We start from the raw sequence: 13424 nt of genomic DNA, 5'->3' as shown, positions 1-13424 counted from the left end.
TTGAACTGCAAAACTCTGGTCTTTGAGCTTCTTCTCCATATTCTATTTGTGATATGAAACCATACCCTTTGATCACTGGTGCTGAGGTGGGCACCCACCCAGACATTAGAGACATTATCTCCATTAGTGAGCACTAAATCTCTTTTAGCTCCCTCCCTCATAGGTTCCATTACCATTTGTTTGAACAGAGCCCCTTGCAGGGCATCCACTATCTCTCTACTACTGTTAGATTCCGCAGAAGGGATTCTCCAGTCTACATCCGGCAGATTAAAATCTCCAACAATCACTACTTCTCCCTTCTTTCCCATCTTTTGGATGTCTTCAACCAGATCTCTGTCCAGCTCTTCCTTTTTGTTTGGAGGCCTGTAAACCACTCCAATAAAAACGGATGCCCGATCATCTTTTTTTAGGTTGGCCCATTGTGCTGCTTCTTTGCCCCATCTTCCTTGCAGCTCAGATGCTTGGATATTGTGTGACATTCTAATTTCTTTCTGCCACCTCTGGCATCTAGTTTAAATGCTTATGACATAGAATTTGAATTTCTCTTAGGATCCTTTTTCCTGCCACAGGCAGATGTAAGCCATCTTTGACAAAGAGCTTTTTACTGTTCCGTACATGGCCCCAGGCCCCAGTAATTCCAAACCTTTGTTCCTTACACCAGAATTTGAGCCATACACTGAAGTTATTAATATGGCTGCTGGCCAATGATCCTGGGAGGCTTTTTACTGTAGTGTTTCTCTCGCTAAAAGTTCCCAGATTAGTGCCTCTGACAGTCACCCAGCACAATGAGCTTTTTCCTTTGGTTACTGATTGTATTATGGAATTTCTGTATACATTGGGTTTCTTTTTTGTTTTCAGATAACACTTCAATTTCTTTCACAAGTGCTTCCTCATTATCTAATACAAAGAAGGCATTTTGTACTTGTCATTTGATACAGCATGTGTCTCCGCATTACAGGTCTAATTCTACCAGAGCCCACTGTAATCCTGTTGTTTTTTGAGTTCCTTAATGCCCTGTGTGAGTGGGAGGGTAGACTTGTGGGCTGCACAGCTGTCAAGACCATGTGTCTGTGGTTCACAGGTCTTGTCCTACCTGAGCCCACTGTAAACCCCTTTATCCTTGACTTTTGGTTTTTCTGTGGTAATGGGGAATTAATTCTTGAATAATTAAAGTGGCTGAAACTTTCTTTATTACAGCTAATTCAGCTTTAACTTTAGCCAGCTCCTTTTTCAAGGAAGAGAGTTCTGAACAAATGGGGCAAACCCTAACTTTCCAGATGATTTCCCTCAGAATAAAGGCTCCACAATAGTTACATTGGATAGTCCTCAATTTGGTAAATTTGATGGCTAACACCTAAGGAAATATCAAATTTCAAATTTATCTTTTTGCCAATTATGTATTTAGGCAGACTGTATCAGAAAAACTAACCTAGGGGTGGGCGGGTAGAGGGGCAGGGTGGGAGGGAGTTAAACAGTTAACACTTGGCCAGGGCTGTTCACTGGACACTTTTACCTATTGATTTTGAACAGACCCTCCCCCCCAGATTTGGCTAGCTAATTTAAGCTTTTTCCTTAGCTGTCCCCAAGAATTTGTTCCTATAGCTGTCTCCTTCAAGTTCAAAGCAGACTGAGGACTCGACTGCCCCCTGCAATGCACTGACTCAGCTGCCCAAAGCTGTTTAGCCAATCTCTTTTTGTGTATGTATATATATATATATTTTTTTTTTGTTTGCTTAAACAAATACACAGCAATTTAATGCAGCAATATCAATAATCTAGAAAAATATACAGATAAGGTTAGCACTACACAAACAGAAAAAATATAAAAAATATATATAACATAAAAATATATATGTATTATGGACTTTTCCTCCAGAAACTTGTCTAAACCTCTTTTAAACCTCTGCTGTGCTACTTGCCTTCATCATGTCCTTTAGATTACAGGGAGGTCTGGGAGGGGGAAACTCATGGCATCCAGTCTCAGATGTAATCCAAGGATCGCCAGTCCATAATGTCATTTGGAGGAAGAGGTGTGGGAGGGGGGACCTCATGGAAGGCAGCCCTTTCTCTGGTCGTAGGGGAGGGACCTACTGGGGCTACAGGAGCAGGCCTGGGACAAGAAGGGCAACCACTTTGAGCACCAAGTCAGGAAGGATGCCTTATTGCCCTTTTGAGTCTGTTTGTGAGTCTGTGAGCCCAGAAGGGAAGGGGAGTGCAGAAAATAACTATTGGCTCTTAGTGCTGTTTTGTCCAGTGACTTCCCTGGGCAGAATGCCTGGGGTGTGGGGGAGGAAGAGTCATTAAGCTACTGTGGGCCCTTTAGTCACTAGCAGGGGGTTGCTGGGCTATGGAAGGCTCTTTGTTGCCGTTTGGTGAAATGAGTTGTTGACCCACGATCTTGCCAGATTTCTTAGCAATTAGAGACCAATTAGAAAAATATTTCTAGTTTTGTTTATAATTGTCTAAACGTGCAGCTGTTGAATGTCACAAGCCTGTAAGTTGCTTATTTTTCTGATATTTAATATTTATTTTGTAGGGAAATTGCTGAAATATTTTCTTCTGCTGCTTGTCTTACTGGAAGTTTCATACGACAAAGGTAAATCAAATCAGTGACTAAATGACAATCCAAAAATTTGATGGTAGAGGTGGTTCTCAGAGAGTCGGGTATTCAAATCAAGTTGGTCTGCATTTCCTGAATAAAGGAATAAATACTTATAAGTTTAGTTAAAATGGTCTGAAAACCAGCTTTTATTCAGCCAGAATAGTAAAATTATTACACACAATATCATGCAAAAGTTTGGTCAAATTGTATGTTTGTTGAATCTAAGTGAACAGAAGCTGACATAACCTCTACATGGTACAAAGTTAAACAATTTTTAACACAAAATTATTGATTTGCTGAATTTAACAAACTGAAAATAGCAACATGAATATAGCATGTGCAAAGGTTTGTACACCCAATTGATTCATTGCTATTGTTTAAAAAAAAAAAAAAAAAAAAAAAAGTTAATAATGCCTAAAAAGTTGATTGACTTGTTAAGCCTTCAGTTAGTTGGGAGAAAACAATTCCTTGCTTGAACATATAATTACCCAGACAAGCCCTTTGAATATCAACTTCCTGAAAGGTAAATAAACTTCTTTTGACATGGTCCAGATTCAGGTTTGATTTTCAGATTTTTCTCTCATATATTTCTATTGCCAGAATCGGTATCAGCTTGTTCCACTCTGAGATGAATTTGTTTGGCAGCTTTGTTAACCAGAAAAGCCAAAATCAGCAGATTTGGCATATTCATTAGCCACTTGTTTTACATAATCACATTTTTATAATGTAACACACTAATTGTAATAAATTGGAACCAAACAGACTAAATCAGAATACCTTCATATTTGAATCATTAATAAATGTCCCAGTATTTCTTGGTTTTCCCAACTCTGCTGCCCAGACACTGCAGAGCATTTGACATTTCTTAAAAAGAAACTTCATATTTTCAGCTTCAAATGTGAAGCGTGCCTGAATTAATAGGTGCATTTACAGATTTACAAAAACTCAGCAGGGTGTCCAAAATGCTTCATGCATTTAGACCTGCATTACAGCAATCCATTCTGGCACTGCATCTGGTAAAAATCAGTCTGGAACCACATTTTTACTATATTTTAGCTGAAACATCATTTAAATCATCTCCTTTACCTTTAAACACCTTAGTTCATATCTGCCTTGCTTTTAACACATTTTGAAAATTTGAAAAATACTGTTCATTTTGATCTGGCCACTTATCACAGAAGCTGCCTAGATCATGGTGCTGAACAGCAGCAAAACACACTTTATTTATTGCGGTATAATTAAACAGGTTAAAGGTGCCTTGGGCCCTAGATGGTGCCTTTATCCTTGATCTGACCTAGAATCAACATCTCTCTAGGCTTGGTCCTTGGCGATTGCCCCATTAGCCTCCGCCCCCAGTCTGTCATTGGATTTAATATCAGAAGCATTTATTTTAAACAAATCAGAACATTTTTGTGTTCTGAATTGTGATTAATAAGGATCAGAAACTTTAAGCTATACTATGTATGCTGTATACTTTATGCAAATGAGTCAACCAGCTAAAAATGCTTCTATCGATTCTATGGTAGCTGTCTGTTTAGACTAAAAATGTGTTTAAAATTAAATAAACACAAAATTCCATTGCCAGGAAAGTTACATATATGGTGGAAACATGAAACAGTCTCCTGGTTGAGGTGATTAAGATAAGATAGTATCAAATTCAAGAAAGCATGGGATAAGGATCCAAGAAGGAGAGGAAGGTGTTGTAAAACTGAGCTGGACGTTTGGATGAGCAGACTGGAGAGGCCGTATGATCTTTATCTGCTGTCATGTCATGGTGTATTGTTCTATGTGAGTTTCTGCAGATGCACAGTTGAAATATTATACAGCATGACAAATCACAAGGCACAGAAGGCATTTCTAGAGTGCTCAGTGTAAATAGTTCCTGAAAAGATAAGCAAAAAATAGTTTGTAAACTTAACTCCCTTTCTTTGTATAGAGAAATGGTCCATTTGTTCCTTTGTGCGAATCAATGTTACATAGAAAGAGAGATTTGGAAAGCCATCATTTTAATTATCCAATTGGCCAGTTAATACATTATAATTGCATTAAAAATATACAGTGGGTCTAGCCCAGTTGCTGAGGTGGCTGTGCTGTGCACTGAGATGGGTCGTCTTCTTCCCAGGTCTCCTGGAGCAAGGGATGCTGCAAAGGCAGTGTTCACAGCCCCCAGAAAGAGGTGTGGTCATTGCTTAAGGTTAATACCTAGTGGCTCTATTCAGAGCTCATAATTTTGTAGGGTTTTGGAAGGAGCCCTGGTGCATCCCCCCCCCCCCCCCCCCCCCGTCCAGAATAGTCACCGCAATAACCAGATTAGGTATATTTTAGGGGGTGGGGAAGTGTTTTTAAAATAGGGGGACAAATCCTTGGGTAGTTGTGAATGCAGGTTCATGCTGCCAGATCCCAGGCCTGGTTCTAGTTGAGCCAGAAGTATAGAGGAGGAGGAGGAATCCTTCAGGCCAAAAATAGTGCTGATGGGAAAGATTATTAAAATGCAAAGATCTTCCATACTACAGGTTATGCTGACTGTTGAAAACATTTGCTCCCACAGTTATGCTTCTCCTCTTGGAGCTAGCTCCATTGATGTTGACCTAAAAGCTGCAAGAGAAACATTTGTTGAATTGACCAAAGAGGACTGGATTGCTGTTATGGTAATCATTGTAAATTTTTTTTTCCTATGGATGTATGATCTTTACCATCAAGAGAGTTGGTGACAATGTGTTGAGATTTCAGTCAGATGTTAATCAGGCTGAGCTTGTATGTCCTACAAAAATGCTGCTAGGGAAGCTTTTCTCATATGCATTGCTTTATGATGCAACATAAAGCAATGTGTATGCTAAGGACATAAATGGGCAGCATAGGAAGAGTTTTCATAGGCATTGCAAAACAAGAAGTATGTCAGTGTAGCGTTCTGAGCTCCCTTACCAAAGCCCATATTTATTGTAAGATTAGAGGGTAGCTACTTAGCTGGATAAATGGCTCCTGCTGAATATCCAGCTATACTATTTAGCAGGCACTGTGCATAACTGGGTGGCACTACCTATCCGGTTAACTTAGTCAGATAAGTACCAATATTGAGCCTTATTTATTTATTTATTTGTTGAGTTTTATATACAGTCATTCGGTAGAGCCATAATAACGGTTTACAAAAATATACATTTTTCTTAGCAGTTGTGTAACAGTAAAAAACAATTTGAACAATATCAGAAATAAACATATCAAATCCAGAGAGCATTATTAGGTTGGATGAGGAGGGTATGCAGTTCAGGGTGAAGAGAATGTATTAAGAGGTTTATAACTGAGAGTTCAGTTGAGAGTTGGGACTGATCCAGACATCTGAGGGTCAGTGTAGAATTTGCGGAACATTAGTGTTTTTAGGTCCTTTTTGAATATTTTTAGGTCATGTTGGATTCTCAGGAATTTGGGTAGGATGTTCCAAAGTTTAGGTGAGGCAATTGAAAAGGCTCTTTCTCTTGTGGTTGCCAGATGCTCATCTTTGATAGGGGGAATGTTTAGGTAACCTGAGTTATTAGAATGTAGGTTTCTTGGAGGAATTTGAGGGATTATGTTTAGGGTGTTAAGACCTTGATGATCATTGTTTAGGATTTTGTGGATTATGGTCATTGATTTGTAAGCAATACGTGCAGTAATAGGGAGCCAGTGAAGTGAAGTTAAGTTAACCAGATAAGTTAGACGAGGCCTATAGCAGGTTTGAAGGTAGCTGGATAAGCTTATCCAGCTAACTTTAATACTTATTCAGATATATTCAGCAGCATTGCTGTGCTGATGAATACCCTGTGTAAGTTAATCGGATAAGTCTTGTACGAATAACTTACATAACTGGATATTATTATTAATATTAGCCCCTTAATCTATAATGGGGGGGGGGGGAAGAAAAACATTTCTTGTTTTGTGTTAGTCATAATTCTCTTGTAATTCATAGGATTTTATTGGTTAATTGCATGTATATTTCTACATCCAAGTATTAGTAGGTTTTTACTGTTTTATCACACAAATCATGTAGTTCTGAGTATTTGTGCTTTTCCCATTTGTCTTGGTTACAGATAAGTTACTGCTTAAAAGAGCACCTTCTTCCTGCTCTTCCATCAGTTGCCTCTTACCGTGAGGCTTTGTCTGTCTTCCTCCTGCTCCCACAGTGCTCTGTGATGCACGAGACAGAGAAATGTGTGGCTTTAGTAACTTCATTTGCAGATGCTGTTAATAAACTGAGCCGACCTTCATTCATCATTCTGGGTAAGAATAAGACTCTGTCCCATTTTATTTTATTTTGTGCCTGTAACGCCAAAGGGAAACCCACAGTTTGAGACCAAAGAAAGCCTCCAATGCTAAATTGGCTTGGACCTATATATTGACTTGCATTATTTTTGGAAGATTACCACAGGTAACTTCCCACATGTATCATATGTGGTAAATCCCCAATTTTACGTGGGATTATGAAGGTAATGAAATGCAGAATGTGGGCATACTAAAATGGGCAACTGATGGAAGAGCAGGAAGAAGGTGCATTTTAGCACAGCTGTGTTCTGCATCACCCCATATGCCTTTGTTAACCAGTCCTGAGAATTTGGGCTGGTTAGCACAGGGAGCCCAAATACTTTGGTCTTTCCAGTAACCTGGCATCAGAAAGAAAAGGAGGCTGTGTAAATGGGGCTTCCCTGCCCTTGAATCTCTTCTCCCTGGCATGATCCTCCTCTTATGGCTCCTCCTATAATGCTTCCACCACCACCATCCCATCAAGACCTGGAGCCCTCATCAGCAGGCTATGATTTCCCTCTCCCCCACATCAGTTAATAATGACCATCTCTGATCCCCTCCACCACTTGGACCTGCAGTCACCATTTCTCCATGCCAGCAAGAAGAAAGGAGCACCTTGCCTATATTCTGTTAGTTCAGCCATCTTTAAAATGGCAGTCCTGCATAGTTTGGGCAGTTGAAAGTGTGAAGCAGCAAGACATTTTGAAGAAGATGGTTTAGCTGGAAGGATTTGGGTAAACAGGTGTCTCCCCCCCGCTGGGAAGCTTGAGAGTCATGGGGGTCCAGGGGAATCCATGTCATCTTTGGATAAGGGGAGATTGGAGCCTGCCATTGGTGAAGAGGATCAGAACCTGCTAGGAGTTGGGGAGATTTAAGCCTATTGGGTTGGGGAGGATTCAAAGCCTTGATGAGGTTGGGAGGGGGGAAGAGGCTTCTCTTGACATGAAGATGCAGGACTTGGCCTCTCGCCCATTCTTAACTGGTAGCATGCTGATGTGATAGGCTGATAGAACACAGTTAACAATACATACCAATGTTGCGCTAAATATACTTTGAAAAATCAGGTGCAGTAAATTTAATACACCTTAATAAATGACACGCTAATGTCTAAATAGCTCAGCACCTTGCTATTTACATATTTTGCATACCCAGCCTCACTCAAATTTAAGGCATCATTAGTTGTAGCACATCTGCATTAGCAAAGTTTTACCTCCTGTGCTGAAAATTGCTGATATACTGTTTGAAAAGGGATACGATCAAATTTAATATACTAAACTAAATTATATAGAGCACTATATGACATTCATGTTAAACAAGTTTAAAGGTGAATTTTAAAAGCCTGACACATGCATCAATTAGGGGATGTATGAATATGTTGGCCTGGTGTGCAACGAATGGATTTTAAAAGCCGCCCGAGTGCGCAGATATCCCCTGCTGTGCGCACAAATGAAAAGGTAAAAAAAAAAGGGTGGGGCATGGGCATACCTGGATTTCACCTTCAAATTAGCACATAAATATATGTGCACACAGGTGTGCCTGGGTCCTCTACCGCATAACTTTACTTCCACTATGGATGAAGTATAAGTTCTAAATTAAAGATAAATAGGTAGATCAGTGGGGTTTTAAGATTCAGTGCTAGCAGGGGAGAAGTGAGTCTATTAAAATAGGGGGTTTGGAAGTCCTGTCCCTTACCTGAGCCAACTGGGAAAACTGATAATGGTGTCTGCATACGCATCTTTTAAAATCCTCCCACTTAGATGGTAGAAGTGGCATTTGTGCACATAGGCACACATCCATTTAAAATTGCATGCACAGTTAGGCTATTTTGTAATATGCACATGTAATATATACACATATATTATAAAATGGTCATGTACCTGTGCACAGGCCAACAAAAGTGTGCACATGTGTGCCTTTAGAACATATACCCCTGTTGATTCAAGAGAAAAGACGGCAGTGTGTAACCTGAAACCATACTTTATTAGGGAAAGACAAAGACTAAAAGGGAGGGGGAGGAACAAACTATTTTGTTCCTCAGAGTAACAGGTTATAACAATCGTGTTAATACCTAGCTACTCAGCTCGTCCAGCAGTGTATATAGCATTATATACCCTTCATACTGACCAATCAGAGCATATTCAGAGTGTTGTTTTTAGTTAAGTGTGGTACATTTGATTTGAGTATGTATTAGTCCAATCAGCTAATGGGTCTGGGGTGTCGGCTCATTGCATTCCAGCACGTAGTCAGGGTCCTCTGCTTTCTTTGTCTAAAAACTAGTATTCAGGACTACAGCAGAAAGAGGTGCCTCAGAAAGTCAGTGCATAATACTACAGTACATACATCCCCCTCTTGAAGGATTACGCCTAGAAACCCTTCACATATGGGCGGGGCCATGAGTGCCTGTCTTAGGTTGTCCCTTACATCCTAAGCTGGCCTTAGGTGAAGAAATCTTACCCGTCCTTGGCTAAGCCCACTGTTTTTCCCCAACCATCTGATTCATTGGTAAATCATGCAAGTCCATCATTAAGCGCTGACGGATAGTAGTTACTTGATCTTGCACTGCAGAGGAAGAGTTGACCATAATTTTCAGTCCAGGCATCCTGGGCATGGCTGCAGCGATGGAAGATCCAAATTGTCAAAGGCAGAGGTATATGCATGGTAGGCAAAGGCATAGCAAAAGTCTAATACGTCATGCTGGTCCTGTCCAAGAGGTGATCCAGCTGTGGATGAGAAGGCATCTAAACGAGTTTTGGTCAAGGGGTATATGCTGTTAATGTAGTTGAGGGCTAGTTGTACTGCTTTGTCTTTGGGTGCTTCTGGGGAAGCGGGGCTAATACCCCTCTTAGATCGATGATGTGTCTGAGTGTAATTGGGGATAATCATAGAAACAAGTGACAGCTGACTCTGTGAGAAAGTATTTACCATGATATGTTGTCTAAAACAAAATAATGTACTTCGCAGGGTTGCTAAACCATCAGTGTGAGTCTTTGCACAGGAAAAGGAAGAAATGTGGTAGGATAAAAAACCAGAAATAAGGAAAAATTATATCTTCCCCTCTGGAATCCCAAATGTAAACAAACTAGCTTATAAATAGAGGTAGAACATTTCAAGAAATTACATAATAGAATTTTTAGGACTGGAGATTTCTACAAGTATAAAAATGGCATGACCTCAAATTCTATCATTGATTTAGGAAATCTAAATCATGGCACTTGCAAAAAGGCATAATAACTAGATACCTATAACAATCAATTATCGCATGGCAGATCAAGGTACATTGATTCATATGATCAAGAAAACTACATCAGGGTAAAGAATAATGAAACATAAAACAAAGAAGAAATCAGGCCAAATGAGTAGATAACTCAGGTCATATAATGATATAATGTTGGGCTGGCTCGCTAAGATGAGCTCTGAATTCTGACAATTCATTTTATTCAGTAGATCAGAACCCACAGACAGCTCAGGTACGGCAGACACTACATAGAACATATGTTTCACAAGACCGACACATAATCCATTTATTTCACAAATATTCATATGATGTCTTCATAACATCAAGACAGATAACAGTTAACACATATTTTGAGCTCAAAAATGAAAATAAAAGTAAAAGTAAACCAAAAAGGTGTTTGAAAAGTGCCTGGGAAATGCCAGAAAAACAAAAACCAGAATTCTGTTTAAAAATAGAAAAAGAAAATAAAATTGAAAAAAACTTAGAAAAATAAAATATCGGCCTTAATTCTTTCATGACAGGCAGGCAGTTGACCTGAAAAATAAAAGCTAGCATACAAAAAAGTAATAAAAAGAATATCATGCATCCACTAGGAGGCGCCACCACAAGACGCTTTGTGGAATAATACCAAATTTTAGAATTTAACCTTTGAGAATGAATTCGGTCAACAGCACTCTGAGCTGAAATTCAGTGTGAACTACCAATCAATTAGGATATGCAAAAAAAAGCTTGTGAGGTTGCCTGAAATATAATGGTTAGTGAACGCTGTGTACCAACTTCCACCAATAATTGCATGATAAAGAATCATAACTTTTTCAATGTCTCTGTACTTTCAAAACAATCTAATTAGCATAACCATGCCACACTTCTAAATGTATTCATATACACACGCCTTTAATAGGAATGCTCCGTTTGTTTAAACAAACGAAACCTAATTGTTTTCCTTTTTCTTTCTCTCCTGTCGCCTGCACTGAAGGAAGCCCACATGCTGATTCAACCCCTCCTTCCTCGTCTCCCTTTTTTTTTTTTTATTCTGTTACGATTCTGCTCAATTAACCCCTTAATTACCAGTGTCAGTAGAGTTTTTAAGCACTAACACCAGGAAATGCTTTTGTCAATAACTTCAAACAAAACAAGTCACACAAAACAATGCCTGCGATATGCCATCCATCTCTGGAAACGTTTACTGAAAGCAAAATGTAGAAGAAGCAGCAAAGAAGATTAAAGAACACTAGCGCATGGTGATCGCCTTAATTAAGATGTGAGAAAAAGATAAGAGAAAAAAATGGTACCGTAGGATAGATAGACAAACAAATACTGGGGGGTTTTAGAAACTTAGGAACTGGGGGTATCACGGAAAGAAGGGGGAAAGGGAAGGAGGCTCCTACAGGATAATAAGCAATACAAAATATCTTGAATGTAAATTTACACAGGGGCTTTTTTTTTTAATTGCTCAGAAGTCAGTGAAAGAAGGGGCAGAGCGGGTGGAGGAACCCCGCTTGCAACATTATTTGCTGGAGCATGAATGGCGATGGTGGCCATAAACACCCCTGTCTGTTTTCGCTTTTGTATCTGGGGCTTCCTCTGAGTTCTCTGAGTTTGATGTTTCCTCTGGGGTGATACAGGAACGGTGAGCCACATGCTCAATCAGTTCAGAGTTTAAAATGGGTGGGGACAAAGGGGGGACTAGACTTGGGCTTCGGGGCAACTGGGGATTTGGGACTAAGGAGTGTGGGGTCACGGGTAAGGTAAGGAGGTGAGGTAGTTTGGGATAGAAAAAGCGTGGGGTCCAAGGAATCTGCAGGACATGATAGGATAGAGGCAGGGCTGCACGAACCTGATCCAGCAGGAAGTGCTCCCCTTTCTTCCTCAGTAGGTTTATGTCCTTCCTTTGGGGTAATACTCCCTCCAACGAAGACCCAGTGTAGAGTCCCTTCTACCTTAACGGTCCCAGACATCGGCATATCAGTAGGTGCCGTGGGACTCAATTGGGGTTCCTTCTCCAGGGGTGCAGTTGGGACTAAATGTGAATACCCCACTGCCGTGACTGTTTCCTCTAAAGGTGATGGCTTTGTACTCTGCATTATACACCGTCGAGCATACTGGGGGTCAGTAACAACAGTGTACAGGGGTGGGGATTGATTAGACTCAAATTCCTTTTCCAAATATACCCGAGTCATAACAAACCAGCTATGAACTTGAACATGATCAGCAAAGTTTTTTTTAGTGATTTTGCATTCGTCTTGCTATATCTGTTCTCCAAAAAAGTCATCAACTGCAAAAGCATAGGTGGATCAAAGGAGCCATTTACTGGCCACAAGAGAAAAGTGTCCTCCTTAGCCCAAGCCACCCATTTAGAATGGCAAAGTCTAATTAATTTCTCATCTGGCTTATGCAAAGAGATAACACGTTCTAACGGACTTGTCGAATTGACCTCTACAGCATTTTCCATACCTCTTAACTTTCCTGACCAGAGTTTAGACATAATAAGAATTTACCAATGGGTAAATATAATCAAATTTGATAAGAAGGAGAGTATGTTCTTACCTGGATGAATATCACACCGAGCTGTACTTCTGGTGTTTAACTCCGTTTCAGTGAATGGCGACTGTGGGGCTTCAAGCAATGTGACTGAGACAGCCTGCTTAAACAAAAACAAAAAACAATGAAGCTACCCCGGGCAGCTTTCCTTCTGTAGTGGCCCCCTCCCCTTTGAGGGAACCAACCCAAAGATTTAACAATTATACTCATGATGAAGTCCCAGGCGAACTGTCTATCCGAGTCTTGGGCAACTTCTCTCGAGAAGACGTCCCTGAGACGTTCCAGTCAAAGTGCTTGCGATACACGTCCGATCCGCTACCTGGCCGAGCTCAAGTTCCCGTGGAGTGTTCTATTATCTGGTCTCTTCAGTCAAGGAGATTCAAACTACAGCTGCAGGCGAAAAGCCATCCGCTTTCGGCCGTCCTCTGCTACCAAAATGTTGATTCAAGAGAAAAGAACGGCAGTGTGTAACCTGAAACCAGACTTTATTAGGGAAAGACAAAGACTAAAAGGAAGGGGGAGGAACAAACTATTTTATTCCTCGGAGTAACAGGTTTACAACAATCGTGTTAATACCTAGCTACTCAGCTCGTCCAGCAGTGTACATAACATTATATACCCTTCATACTGACCAATCAGAGCATATTCAGAGTGTTGTTTTTAGATAAGTGTGGTACATTTGATTTGAGTATGTATTAGTCCAATCAGCTAATGGGTCTGGGGTGTCGGCTCATTGCATTCCAGCACATAGTCAGGGTCCTCTGCTTTCTTTGT

General features: G+C 40.3%; 1 protein-coding gene across 1 annotated transcript in view; it reads left to right on the top strand.

Moving 5' to 3' along the window:
- Nucleotides 1-13424, top strand: part of LOC115089699 (probable E3 ubiquitin-protein ligase HERC6) — a 192808-nt gene that overhangs the window by 98495 nt on the left and 80889 nt on the right. The window contains exons 10-12 of the mRNA XM_029597905.1: nucleotides 2537-2596; nucleotides 5151-5250; nucleotides 6664-6853. Of these exons, the coding sequence (XP_029453765.1) occupies nucleotides 2537-2596; nucleotides 5151-5250; nucleotides 6664-6853 (350 nt within the window). The remainder of the gene's footprint in view (nucleotides 1-2536; nucleotides 2597-5150; nucleotides 5251-6663; nucleotides 6854-13424) is intronic.

Source organism: Rhinatrema bivittatum, chromosome 1 (assembly GCF_901001135.1).
Source record: "Rhinatrema bivittatum chromosome 1, aRhiBiv1.1, whole genome shotgun sequence".
NCBI classification, from domain to species: Eukaryota; Metazoa; Chordata; class Amphibia; order Gymnophiona; family Rhinatrematidae; genus Rhinatrema; species Rhinatrema bivittatum.
Note: the sequence above shows the minus strand (reverse complement) of the source record. Positions and strands in the feature narration are given on the sequence as shown.